Genomic DNA, 13,661 nt, shown 5'->3' with positions numbered 1-13,661 from the left:
AAAATCATTTTAAACTGTTATATCAATTAATAACTGTAGATATATAAAGAATAACAATTGAATTTGCAGTAGATAATTAATTCAGACATGTATTTAAATAGCGTCTGTCTACTTGATTTTTTTCAGAATATTGGTATCCCAATAAAAGACAGATATGATGAATTCCAGTACAGACCTGCAGCATTCGATGAATTAGGCCATGGTATTCAACATGTCAGGAAGTTTTTAGATCTCTGTGCTCAGAAGGTAATAAAGCATCATAAAAAAGATCTAAAATTACATACAGGCGAGACATATCTCTCTGTAAACAGTTTATTTGTCTGAAGATGCCATATCTGGAACCTGTGCATCTGTGAGATGTGTCTTTGTTACATAAGTCCTATTATTATTAAAAAATATCCGAAGAAGCACTTCTTGTCAATTTTTTACTTGGTTTTATACTATTCAAAAAATTGTATTGTCTCGTCAGGTGTTTTTTTTATCGTATTTTATCAGGATAACTAAATTCATATTGTCTTATAGTTTTTTCTGTCAGATAGATTATTTCTTTACGACACTTTCAAAAACAAATACCTTGTTAATCCAATTTAGTGGACATGCTGTTTATTGTCCCACATGTTTAGGGGGACATAGGAATACTGGTCACCCGTCTGTTAGCTTAGGTTATCTTGATATTATCATGCTCTATTTTGTATTTTCAGGATGAGAAATATGCCCACTTATCAGCAGAAGATGTAGAAAAAGTCTCCAAATGTCTGGCAGAAAAAGAACAATGGCACAATAAAGCACTGATGGACACACAAAAACAAAGTTGTTATGATCCTCCAAGTGTTTTAGCACAACAAATTCGATCAACAAAACAGGTATGTTAGAAAATCAAGAACATTTTTAAGTTATTGAGATTTTCTATGTTCAAAACATTGTTAATTGGGATGAAGTGAGGGATGTGTTGCATGCAAGGGTCAAGTCTTCAACCAGTTAGGATGAAAACATAGAGAGATATTAAGTATTTTCCCATTACTGGCATTTTGTGTACCGGTAGTTGTGTTTTTAGTACATAAGGTTACAGTTCACAGAAACATGATATATTAGGCATGAAGATGGAATTGATTGCAGATTAGCTAAATATCTATCATAAAGGATCGTAAGATACAGTCACAGAAATAAATTTTTTCAGTAATTATCAATATAATATGTGTTTTCAGCCGTGTGTCACCTTCACTGGTGATCCAATGAATGAATCTGTCGTAGAGGTGTCACTTGTTCAGACATACTATATATATAAAGTGACAACTCTACGACAGATCCATCCGTTGGATATAAGTACGTCTAAACAAGTGACAACTCTACGACAGATCCATCTATTGGATCACCAGTGAAGGTGATACAGGGCTGAAAACACATTTTATACTCATAACTACTCGAAATATCAGCACAACAATGATAAATCTGCAAATTTGCGGAAGCAAATTTTTGTTCTTCCCTCGCCAGCATTTGAACTTGTGCTATTGGGATATCCAGACAACACGCTAATTAGTATTGTTAAATTTATTGACACTGACGAAGGCTATTTGTAAAGCCGAAATATTTGTCAACACGATTTTATAACATCATCTTCGTTTATTACCATCTTATATTAGTACTGTTGTGCAAATCTTTAGACATATATATATATATATATATAGTCAAAATTCAAAGTAAAACTAGCCAGAACAAGATAAAACAACTATTCAGAAAAGTGTTTTGTCCAACGGTTATTAGTGAGTAATAATCAAAGAACCTACATGGAGTATTTGGATTCACTGAACCATATAATAAAAAGTGTGTTCAATATAGTTAAATCATTATAATATAAGGGAAAAAAAGATATAAATGGAGTACAAAGTTGGGAACATCATCAAATAGATAGATTGCACATAAATCAACTTGTCCACAATATATTAAATTATTTTCTAGGCATTAGATACTACGTGCAATCCCATTATGAACAAACCCAAGCCAAAAGTGGAACCTCCAAAAGAAGAGAAAAAGGAAGTGAAGAAGGAAGGAGAGAATAATGGAGAAAAAATGGAAACAGATTCAACAAAACCAGGAGAAACACCCGCAGATTCACCGAAAACAGAGATAAAACCAGAAATGGACATTGATTGATAACGTACATTAATAGGACAAATTTATTTATTTATTGAAATGAAGTGAGAGGTCACGGATAATGAAGAAATAGTTGTTCTTGAATTGTTCATTTTAGCAGACGACAGGCTGACTTCATTTTTTGATAATATTTAGGGCACTAAAGATTTGATTTTGTAAAAAGAAATTATTTTGTTTGAAATCTCTTTCTTCTAAGTCAGTTTAAAATTGGAGAGGAAACTAGCATTAAAGTTCTTTTTCTAATGTAGTTTATGAACTTTATTAGGTATTGATGTGAAAATGGGACATGATGTAGTTGATAAATTTTTATGTTTCATACTTGCACGTTATATAAGTAAAATTTGTATTAACAAAGTGAACGGTTATGTATAAAACTATAAAACTAACACATTTTGCATAAGTAACATTTTGTGGAATGGCTGATTTCATGTTTCACATCAATATGTATGTTTTATTCACACATTTTCCATTGGTGACTGCATTTGTATAATATATCATTTAATAATATAATTTATACAACAAGCTGCAAGCATAATTGTTACTGTTAATATCTGTAATGCAAGTAAGTGCTTTTTGTTGTTATGAATGGTTGTTATGGTAACTTGGCAAAATACATGGTCAAAATTGTAACAGAATTTGTACATAAAAGTAATGGCAAAATTCTGCTTATATTTATACATAAAAAAAAAAGACATAACAAGAACAACAGATGCTGGTCAAAAGACCAAAAACCAAACAAATTGACATTGTAAAAGGTCAACACCAGGTGTCACCACTGTAAACTTATATGAAATAAATGAGGTTAATTCAACCTTTGGCTGAAATATACCAAATGCTTTTACATAAATTGATTCTTATGTTAGGCATGTTAGAATTGTAACTTCATATTCAAGACTGTAATTTTATATTAAATAACTGAGATTTCACTATAAAATCAGTCCAGTCATAAAAACTTATTCTCTTTTTTTTATTGTTGATACTGTTATTCAGTGATTGACGTTTCCAATTTTTACCCTGTTACTGTTGTTTCATTGCTTCAATTTCATACATTTCATTTTCATCTTATTATTTGTTTTAAATCATCTGCAGGTATATATAGTGCTAGAGTAATCGGCAGGGATCTAGTTTATCCTTACACAAATAAGTCAAATTAAGGTGATTGAAAATTGGATTAAAGTTATAGCCCCCCCCCCATTAAAGTCAAAAAGGTAGAGTATTAGGATTGTAGTTCTGCTTCAATTAAAATTGAGAATGGAAATGGGGAATGTGTCAAAGAGACAACAACCCGACCATAGAGCAGACAACAGCCGAAGGCCACCAATGGGTCTTCAATGCAGCGAGAAACTCCCGCACCCGGAGGCATCCTTCAGCTGGCCCCTAAACAAATATGTATACTAGTTCAGTGATAATGGACGTCATACTAAACTCCAAATTATACACAAGAAACTAAAATTAAAAATGATACAAGACTAACAAAGGCCATTACTTTTTGTAATAATAAAAGACAAATATATCCCTTTGTTTAATCTGAATTTTAAGTAAGATCAAAAACAGTAAGTTTAATAAAACCTACAAAATAGTTTTGGTTTTAGAGTCTTGAAATGTATACTGCAAGATTATTTTTTTTTACAGTATTTGAGGGAATAAAAAATAGTTTGAGCATATACATTTTTTTCTCCAAAATTTGAATATGAGTAAAGTCTTTTTTAAACCTCATAAAATTCTCTAAGGACACTGATTTATAGACCAAGTTTTCTGTTGCTTTAGTATTCCATCATTAGGTTACAAATTATATTATTATACTTCAGAATGGTGTTGTATGGTTTGCTATCATTTCTGGAAGCTCTCATTTGTTGTGGTATTTTTTATTTTTCATTCTAACAAGGATTTTTATCTGAAATTTACACAGTTATACATTAAAAGGATAACAAAATTTCTAGACAGCAGAATATCAACAAGAAGTAATATGACCAGTAATCTCCCAAAATATTGAACTATTTACATTAACCAAGTGGCTGGGATTGATTTTCATGATCAGGTTCTAAATAAAATTGAAAACTTTTTAAAAAATCAGCGGTTAACTTTATGCCACAAAAGTTAGGGATCATTGTTTGTTACAAAGTTTGCTTTTGATATAGTGAAACTGGACTCTCATTTCTTAAATTAATAAAAAGAACTTCATTAGGCCTTGTGGTCACATGACAAACATGTGACAGTTTGTAGTATAAATGAACCATACATTGTTGGTAACTTCTACGTCATTTGTAGAGAGTTGTCTAATTGGCAATCGTACCACATCTTTTTTTAATACATACATATCTGTTATTAGATATACACAGTTTACAGAAAGAAACAAAGGTTTACTTACTAAAATTCAATGTTAAAAGTTAAAATTGACCAGTAAATAGAATTTTCAGTTCAGCATAAGAGCATTTTGTAATTCATAAGCATTTTGTTATGTCATGTAATTGTGAAGTTTATGTTGCCATTAAAAACTGTAAATATAGATTTGTACAACTGATTTACTGTTCCTAAGCATTGCATGCATTAATGTTGAGGTAATCTGTTTAGGTGAGTATTGTCCAGTTGTTAAGTGCTTGTCTCGAATGCAGGAGGTCGTGTGTTCATTCTCTCGGTAGGTCAAACAAGAGACTTCAATATTTGTAATTGCTGCTTGTCTGCTTTAAAGTTAGAGCAAAGATTGGTTGGCTTGGAGTCAGAATATTGTTAATAGTTAGAATGAAATGTCTTCCTGCAGACTTGAAAATATGATTTAGTGTTTTGGACTAGTTCAAAGCAGGGTACATTCAATGTATTTATTAAAATATCTCTTGAAAAATTGATAGCCAAGAAGCAAGTACTGTAAATTCAGAAATTTTGGCGACATTTTTATCATTGCAAAAATTGTGTCAGGACAGGTTTCCCAAAAGTAAAACTTGTTAGGATTATTTTTATGTAGCATTTCTTTGTCCATTTTTCTACAAATCCAATAAAATGCATGCAAATATTTATGAATTTACAATATATCCCTTTAACAGAACTTAATATTTTTCAGTAACGAAGCCTGTATCTATTGAGGAATTTGTAAACAAAATCTTTTATGATGTCTTCATGCTAATTATTTGATTAGTTGATTAATTGTTGCTTGCTTAATGTCCAGTGGCAAATATTTTATGCATTCTCAGGACGAGAAAAAAACAACAATTAATGCTATAGTTAGGTTTTGCAAGGTAGTCTAACCCAAATGAAGGATAAGAAATTTTGACTGCCATAGGTAATCAGTGTATGTTAGATAGGGATAAGAAATTTAGCTGTGCAACAGGCTACCTACGGACCCCTCAAAGAGTTGACGCAAGGGCCTTTTAAACTTGCAGAGAGCATGGCAATCTCTCTACAGTAAGCATCAGATTTAACGTCCATAATCAGAATGGATGTGGGAGTATCCAACATCCTGCACCAGTAAAAGAACCCACTTTAGCAAGGGTTTTACTGATAGAACAAAAGACGTCCAGGAGACCCATATTTATTAATTAATAGCACATTAGAAAAAGGTCTTTAAAGTGACAAATGGGTTTTGTTAACTGGATTTTCGAAGGAAAAATCGGTTATTGATTTGTGGATGTACAGCGGGCGGCTGCCAAACAGTGTCTGTTCATTAACATGCAAACGCTTAGACAAAATGTTTTCAAATTAAGATATGTTGTTTCCTATGACTAAATGAAGGTCAAGTTCAATTTTCACGATTTTAGCTTTTCTCATTGTTGAGTTGTCGACCTTTTAGAATCCAAAAGTTATACTTATTATATGATTGAGTTATTTCCCTTTGAACAGAAATTGTGATTTGCATTAGGTAATAATCTATTTTTATTAAAGGATATATTTCATTACATTACATTGTGTAGATAAAATTGTTGACATTGATGGATAAGTTGCAGATCTATATTAGTTTGTGACAAATGAATGAAAAAATATTGGGAATTTTTAATTATATATTTAAAGTTTGATTAAACTAAGTGTTTTTAAATATTTTTCACCTGTTATCAGATAATAAAGCATCTGGTAAATATCTTATCACACAATTATAATTGGAGTGACAGATTTATATGAAAATTTTCTGTTTCCTAAGTGTTGATGATGATAAGATCTGTAGGACAGTATAAATAAAGTTTGAAATTTACTGCTCATCATTAGACATTTTGAAGATAATTACAGGTAAGTTTTATAGATTTTTTTTATAGATATTGTATTAATGATAAATGTCATTTTGGATTTTTTCTTCTTTTCTTTGGTAAATTGTTTGAAGAATTTTGTGGTAGGTTTGTTTGTTATTCTGTATAAACATATTTTCTGAATGCTATATCTTTATATTTTTTGATGAAGCGAACTCCTTTAAAAACTAAGCTTTGTTTGTCTATTAATATACATATATTTAGATTTCTGATTTTGGGCCCAGTTTTCAAGTTGGTCCAAATTGGGGTCCAAAATTTTACTGTGTTTGATTTCAACATAAATTGAATATATATAGGGTTCTTTGAAACGCTGAATCTAGACCTGTATTTATTTTCATTATTAATTGGATAATACCACATTGAGGTCCAAAGGGTCCTAAATTAAACTTGTGTTTGATTTCATCAAAAATTGAATTTTTGGGGTTCTTTGATATGCTGATTCTAACAATGTACTTAGATATTGGATATTGGACCATAATAGGTTAATGTTCGATTTCAAATTTTTCAGTTCTTTGACCACATTCATTTTGTGTCACAAACTTATGCTGTGTCAAATATTCAATCATAATCCAAATTCAGAGCTGTTTTAAGCTTAAATGTTGTGTCGATACTTGCTCAACTGTTCATGGTTCGACCTCTGCAGGAAAATCTTGTTTGCTGTCACTCTGACAGCCTCTTGTTTGTACATATTATCCAGCATTACTAGACCAGGGAACACTGTTGTCTCTTGATTTTTGGTGTCCACAAATATAGTCCCTAGCATGGACAGTGTGTTGCAATTATTTTCCATACACCTTCCAAATTTGTCTCTTCATGTTTAATGCATCAAATAGGAAGTGGAGGGATAAAATAACCGGCAAAAAATTAAGTCATGAAATTTTATTTAAAGTAGTGGTTTCGTCCAGTTGAAAAAGGTCAAAAATGAATGTCGGAAACTGTCAAATTGAAGACCAGATTTTGGGTTGAGAGCTGGTAGACTTTTTATAATTTCGATACAATTTGTCCCAAAAGAAGTACACTGCACTGTAAATATCTTATTGAAAAAACGCAGAGGAGATTTTTGTCTATGCAAGACATGGGGATTATATGTCTGATTGTCCAGTTTCATCTGACATTGACCTCAACTTCATTGGGCAATGAACAATGTTAAGTTTTTCATGTTCGGTCTATTGTTTTCTATACTTTAAGCAATAGGACCTCTTTATTTAGTGTATGGAATTATTGTACTTGTGAACATATCTGTCTGGCAGGTTTCATCTGACCTTGACCTCATTTTAATGGTTCATTGGTCAAGGGTAAATTTTTATAATTTTGTCTGTTTATCAGATACTATAAGGTTTAGGTCAGCTATATTTGGTGTATGGAATGATTGTACATGTACATGTCTAGTCTTGCATGGTTCATCTGACCTTTACCTCATTTTCATGGTTCATTAGTCAGTTAAGTTTTCATAGTCATGTTGGTTTCTTAGATACTATAGTTTAATATTGTATTAGAAATGCCCTAAAGGAATAAGGGATAAAAAGTCCGAAAGAAAATTTCAAATTGACAATTAAAAAACTTTAAATGATAATTATGTGGCTCTATTAGATTACCTCCTTAGGTCACAAGGTCATGTTTAAAAATTGCCTCATGTCATCAGGTCACATTAAAGCAAATTTAACGGGTTTAAGTGTATGTAAGACAATAATAATCATGCAGTATGCATGTTAGATTGCATGTGTTTTTTGTTTGGATATTGTATGAACTTTGTGATTTGTATTAATTTATATACTTAGGAATAACAAATTTGGATTTGATGGGATTTATAAAAAAAAAGAAAACAGAATCAAAGTACTGACGTACTGTTTACTCGGATGATCCCAAAATATGACGACTGATGATCAGCGTCCAATATTTCAGCCCAAATTACATAACACATTAAAAACATAACCATAATGTAGGTGCTGTCATCACAGTGAGTAGAAAGCGACAACTGAAAAAAGAGAGACAATTTCCGAAGGCTTGAGTTAGATTAACATTTGCATTCTGGTCAGATGTGACTATGCATAAAACAGTCAAACACACCCCTCCCCGAATTGGTCTTTTTACGAGATTAGACAAAACCTAGTTACCATAATTCAAATAAAGTATTGTAACCCTTGCTTGTGTCTACACTATACGATGATTATCCAAACTAGACCCTTACATACTAGTACCATGATTATTGCCACCCGTTTCTTTGCAAATTCACAGCGTAGGTCTTTCTTATTTTCAACACTTGCTTAAATATTGTTTACTTAGTTTTAAATAGTTCTTGTCTAGCAGGCGAGACATAGGGATTACTATCCGGCGGCAGAGCGTAAACTATTTGTATTAAACTTAATATTTCAGAAGGTTGAAGACCAGGATACTTCATATTTGTATGCAGATACCTTATGTTACGAAGTTTCCGTCAACATATGTCCATTGTCCTTGACCTCATTTTCATGGTTCAGTGACTGCTGGAACAAAAATTATAGTTCTTTTGTCAAGTGAATTTCTCACTTATTATGAGTAATTGGATAACTATATTTGGTACATGGGCTACTTGCAACGTTTACATGTCCACCAGACAGGGTTCACCTGACATCGACCTCATTTCATATATCAGTGATCAAGGTTAAAGTTACGTGATTAGGTCCGTTTATCAGATACTATAAGTAGTAGGTCAACTATATATGGTGTATGGATGATTGTAAGGGGTACATGTCAGTCTGGCAGGTTTCATCTGACTTTTACCTCATTTTCATGGTTCATTGGTCAATATTAAGTATTTTGTGTTTTGGTCTGTTTTTCAAGTACTATAAGCAATATGTCAGCCAAATTTGATGTATGGAATATTCGTCAGGTGTATATGTCTGTCGGACAGGTATCATCTGACCTTGACCTCATTTTCATTGTTCATTGGTCAATGTTAAGTTTTTGCGTGTTGGTCTATTCTTCAATTACCATAAGCAATAGGTCAACAAAATTTGATGTATGGAATAATTGTAAGGTGTACATGTCTGTCTGACAGGATTTATCTGACTATGACCTCATTGTCATGGATCTAAAAATGTTAAGTTTATGTGATACATGTAGTAAAACCTTTATCTATAAGACTTTCAAGATAAAATCAATGGTCAGTAAAGCAGGCGAGACATATCAGCGTGTGCACTCTTGTTTTAATCTTAAAGCAAAACTTCATGCTCTTTCTTGACCTTAGCATGATCCAATCATACAATGATGAATTTAAGGATTTTATACTATGTTTAACCATGGAAGTATTATATTGTCAATACAATACTTCCATGGTTTAACATACAAAATGTTATAGGTGATTGAATGATTTTTTTAACGGATGAGGTAACTCACAGTAGCTTTTATTAGTTTGATAATCTTTATTCTTAATCAGTAGCTGACCAATAAACTAGTTAAACGTGAGATGAATTGTTAAATATGAATAAGGGGAAAGTAGACCAGCCAAACCGTATTTTGTACTGATCGAGCGCTATTGGAACACTTTGAAGAATTTTACAAATATAAATAAGAAGACAATGGGTAGAAGTCAACAGGTCAACCACCTTAAATTTATGTTAAACTACAGAGACATTGAATATTTAGCGTCTAGCGACAACAAAGCTCCGCTTGCTGGTCCTCTGAAAGTGGATGAATGTTCTTGCGCCTGTTAAAACGTTTAAACCCGTTGCATTTGTATGCACCTGTCCTAAATTAGGAGACTGTTGTTCAGTGGTTGTCGTTTGTTGGTGTGGTTCATAGTGTTTCTCGTTTCTCGTTTTTTATATAGATTAGACCGTTGTTTTTCCTGTTTGAATTGTTTTACACTAGTCATTTTGGGGCCCTTTATAGCTTGCTGTTCGGTGTTAGCCAATGCTCCGTATTGAAGGTCGTACTTTGACCTATAATTGTTTACTTTTTATACTTTGTGACTTGGATGGAGAGTTGTCTCATTGGCACTCATACCACATCTTCTTATTTATATTGACATATGGTATAGATAACCTGTCTTTTGTTTAATGTTTGTATATGTGCGTGTATCTTTGGGCTGCTATCACATGGAAGTTAAAACCCCAAGGGTTGACTGGGGTATAGAAATATGATCATGCCATCAGTATCGTCAGTAAAACCCTTGCCTAAGTGGGGCGTCCACTTGAATGTGTGATATGTATAAGTTTGCAGCCACGCCCGGTAAGAATGTGGACGAAGAATCCAATGTCTCGTGTAGAGAAAGATCCAAACTCTCTGCACATTTAGAACTCTTGTAACAACCTTGAGGGATCCGTAGGTGGCCTGTTGCAAGGCTAAACCTTATTTTTCCCTATCGAATATACCCTCATTTCCCTCTGGCATTCCGAATTTCTCGCTCTCCCTCCTGGTTGACCCCTTATTGCAGGATCTTCCTATTATAAAAATTGATAATTTGTTATCGTCCTGAACATGCATGAAATGTTTGCCACTGGACGTAATAAACAAATAATAATCAATCAACATTGATGGTAACCCTGCATCTCATTCATTTATATCAAAAGTATTTATACAAATGTTCAAATAAAAGTTCCTTATGTTTGAGATCCGTTTTCATGAGCAATTTTTAACAATGTTTTTTGCAAGAATTTAACTTACGATTGGACCTAAGTTTCGGTTTCCTTATACCATCGTTGATGACATATGTAATGAATATTCACACTTTGGAAATTAGTGTTACATTATAATAATTTTATATGATTTGCAAATCTAAAAATACTTGAATGTTATTGGTCCGTTAGAATTTTTCCCTTGGTTTACACATCGGTAGACAATGTTGCCCAAACTACTTTCGTAACCGTCGATTTCAATTTGATATATCCATATGCAAATCACATGAGTAGAATCGAAGAGTTCTATGAAAATTAAAGTTAAAAGAGAAATAAATAACATATGCTTGGGTTGAGAATTATATATGAACTTTGGACTTTTATTCAGTTTGTGAGGCAATAAGTTCAGTTTACACATCAATAACCTCTAGAAAACAATGTGTTTAATCTTTAGGCTATACATTACGTGTCGTTTTATTGCTCTGAGCACTCACAAAACACAGACATATTATACTAGTACCTATACGTCACAAACTCAATAAGCGGTGCAGTAATTTAAGATTTATTTTTAATAAATTGTTTTCACAGTTTTTGAAAACAAGGTACTAACTGCAAATCTTTCGTCCGAACTTCTAAAATATATATAAATAGATATGATTGTTTATTGGTCAAGCTATTCTAAACCTAAAGGTGCCTTTTAGATGAATCTTTGACTAAATTACTCATTTCATGGCTGATGAAATGTATATTCACCACTCAATAGACTAAAATAATAGACTAAAAACAGTAATTTATTTATTTGCTAAACATTTATTATTAAAAGACTTTCTATATTCTTCTTATCATCATAACAGATGTTTTGGCAGTTTGGCCAGGTAAGTAGTTCCAATACAAGCTGGAGCTGAACTTTCTGTTGAGTCCACTCGTGGCGCAACTTCCATGCCACCAAGGCCCACTACCATCGGTACAGTCACCACTATTCTGATCATTGTCTTGATCAGTGGCAGAAAACAGTTTTCCATTATGATAATTCATCGAATCACCTGGATAATAGTTTATTTTTATACATAACATTATAAATATATGTGTCCTCTAGCTGTAGAGAAAGACTTGAGTTATTTCATTAGTTACAATCATAGAAGAGGGTCTGGGGATGTCATCATTTCTGTTTTCTTTATTCTTTAAACCATTTTTCTCTATTGTTTTTTTCTTGCTCGTTTTTCTCTATTCTTCATCTTCATATTTGATCACTTCATTATTCTCTATTCCTTATTTTTCATGTTCGTTTTTCTGTATTTTTTATTTTTGTTCATATTTTATTTCTTGAAACCCTATCCAGACCCTCCTAGAACGATGTATCATCTTATCAATTGAGCTGTAATATTTAACTAAAAGCGATGTTTTAATGCTCAGTTTTCAGCAATTCAGGATATTAAAGAAAGAGGATAAAACCAGTATTGAAAAAGATATGTTTTTCTGTTACTTCGATTTGGGACGATCGAGTTGTGTAGCATTCTAGGTTTATATCAATACCACCGGGTTAGCCGTTAGAGTGCTAGTTAGCAAAATCATAAGACAGAAAGAGAAAGGGAGATTATCTATTCAGTTTTAGTAAAAGAATATACATATTGTATATACAATGACGATTAGAAACCGTGATGTTTGTCGTTTTCAACCGGTAATATCTTTAGGATAAAATAGAAGAATGACCCGTAATGCATCATTTAAACTACATATCAAGATAGATTGTTTATTTTCTGTTGTAATATCCATTCGACAAGAATCAAAATATCATAATAAATCCCCCCTTAACATAGGTATTCTCTTTTATATGATGAATTGACCCAAATGTTACTGTTTCCTGCAATTCCACCCTTACAAAAAAAAAAAAGATTCGAGAAAAAAAAATTTAGTAATTACCGGCATTTCCACTGTATTTCCCAACACTTAGTTTGTATTTCGATGCTGCATCTCCGATACTGAATTGTTTGTACGCAGCATATTTCTTCACATTTTCGTTGTCTGTCAAATCTATCCTCAGTTCATATTTACCACTAGATGTCATATGGTGGATATGCTTGTTTCCTTAAAAATTCATAAACATAATTATGAAATATATTTCTTTGTGAATGTGGATAGAGAATGAGGCAACCCAACATCACAATAAAACCAAATACACATCTATAGATGCACATGGGGTCTTCATTTATTTCCATCTTCTAGGCTGTCTCGTAGTAGCGTGCTCGCCTCGGATGCGCGAGATCGTGAGTTCCGGCCCTTTCCGGGTAAACCAAAGATTTTTTTCTCTCTCGTTCTAAGATTATATGTAGAGAGATTTCATATCCATTCTCCCTTCCAATCGATATTTTATAGTGTGTTTTTCTATGTTGTGATGTTATACTATTGTTTCAGAAAAAGGGAGAAGGTTTGGTACCATTAAAACGTTTAATCCCGCTGCATATGTTTGCACCTGTCCTAAGTCAGGAATCTGATTACAGTAGTTGTCGTCTGTTTATGTAGTTCATACGTGTTTCTCGTTTCTCGTTTTTATATAGATTAGACCGTTAATTGGTTTTTCCGTTTGAATGGTTTTACACTAGTAATTTTTTGGGGCCCTTTATAGCTTGCTGTTCGGTGTTAGCCAATGCTCCGTGTTGAAGGCCGTACCTTGACCTATAATGGTTTA

At 32.5% G+C, this 13,661-nt stretch overlaps 2 protein-coding genes across 13 annotated transcripts in view; one reads left to right on the top strand and one right to left on the bottom strand.

The window, feature by feature from the left end:
- The window catches only part of LOC127715160 (heat shock 70 kDa protein 4-like), a 61,266-nt gene extending 56,609 nt beyond the window's left edge, over window positions 1-4,657 (top strand). For all 11 annotated transcript variants that reach the window (XM_052221189.1, XM_052221190.1, XM_052221191.1 and 8 more), the window contains 3 exons: window positions 127-246; window positions 702-863; window positions 1,957-4,657. In XM_052221189.1, the coding sequence (XP_052077149.1) occupies window positions 127-246; window positions 702-863; window positions 1,957-2,151 (477 nt within the window). In that variant the 3' untranslated portion in view covers window positions 2,152-4,657. The remainder of the gene's footprint in view (window positions 1-126; window positions 247-701; window positions 864-1,956) is intronic.
- A 7,100-nt stretch (window positions 4,658-11,757) lies between these two features.
- The window catches only part of LOC127715181 (fibrinogen-like protein A), a 108,728-nt gene continuing 106,824 nt past the window's right edge, over window positions 11,758-13,661 (bottom strand). For both annotated transcript variants that reach the window (XM_052221221.1, XM_052221220.1), the window contains 2 exons: window positions 12,896-13,060; window positions 11,758-12,018 (listed from right to left, as the gene is read on the bottom strand). In XM_052221221.1, coding sequence (XP_052077181.1) covers window positions 11,804-12,018; window positions 12,896-13,060 — 380 coding nt within the window. In that variant the 3' untranslated portion in view covers window positions 11,758-11,803. The remainder of the gene's footprint in view (window positions 12,019-12,895; window positions 13,061-13,661) is intronic.

This window comes from Mytilus californianus, unplaced genomic scaffold (genome assembly GCF_021869535.1).
Source record: "Mytilus californianus isolate M0D057914Y unplaced genomic scaffold, xbMytCali1.0.p SCAF_9, whole genome shotgun sequence".
In the NCBI taxonomy this organism is placed as follows: Eukaryota; Metazoa; Mollusca; class Bivalvia; order Mytilida; family Mytilidae; genus Mytilus; species Mytilus californianus.
Note: the sequence above shows the minus strand (reverse complement) of the source record. Positions and strands in the feature narration are given on the sequence as shown.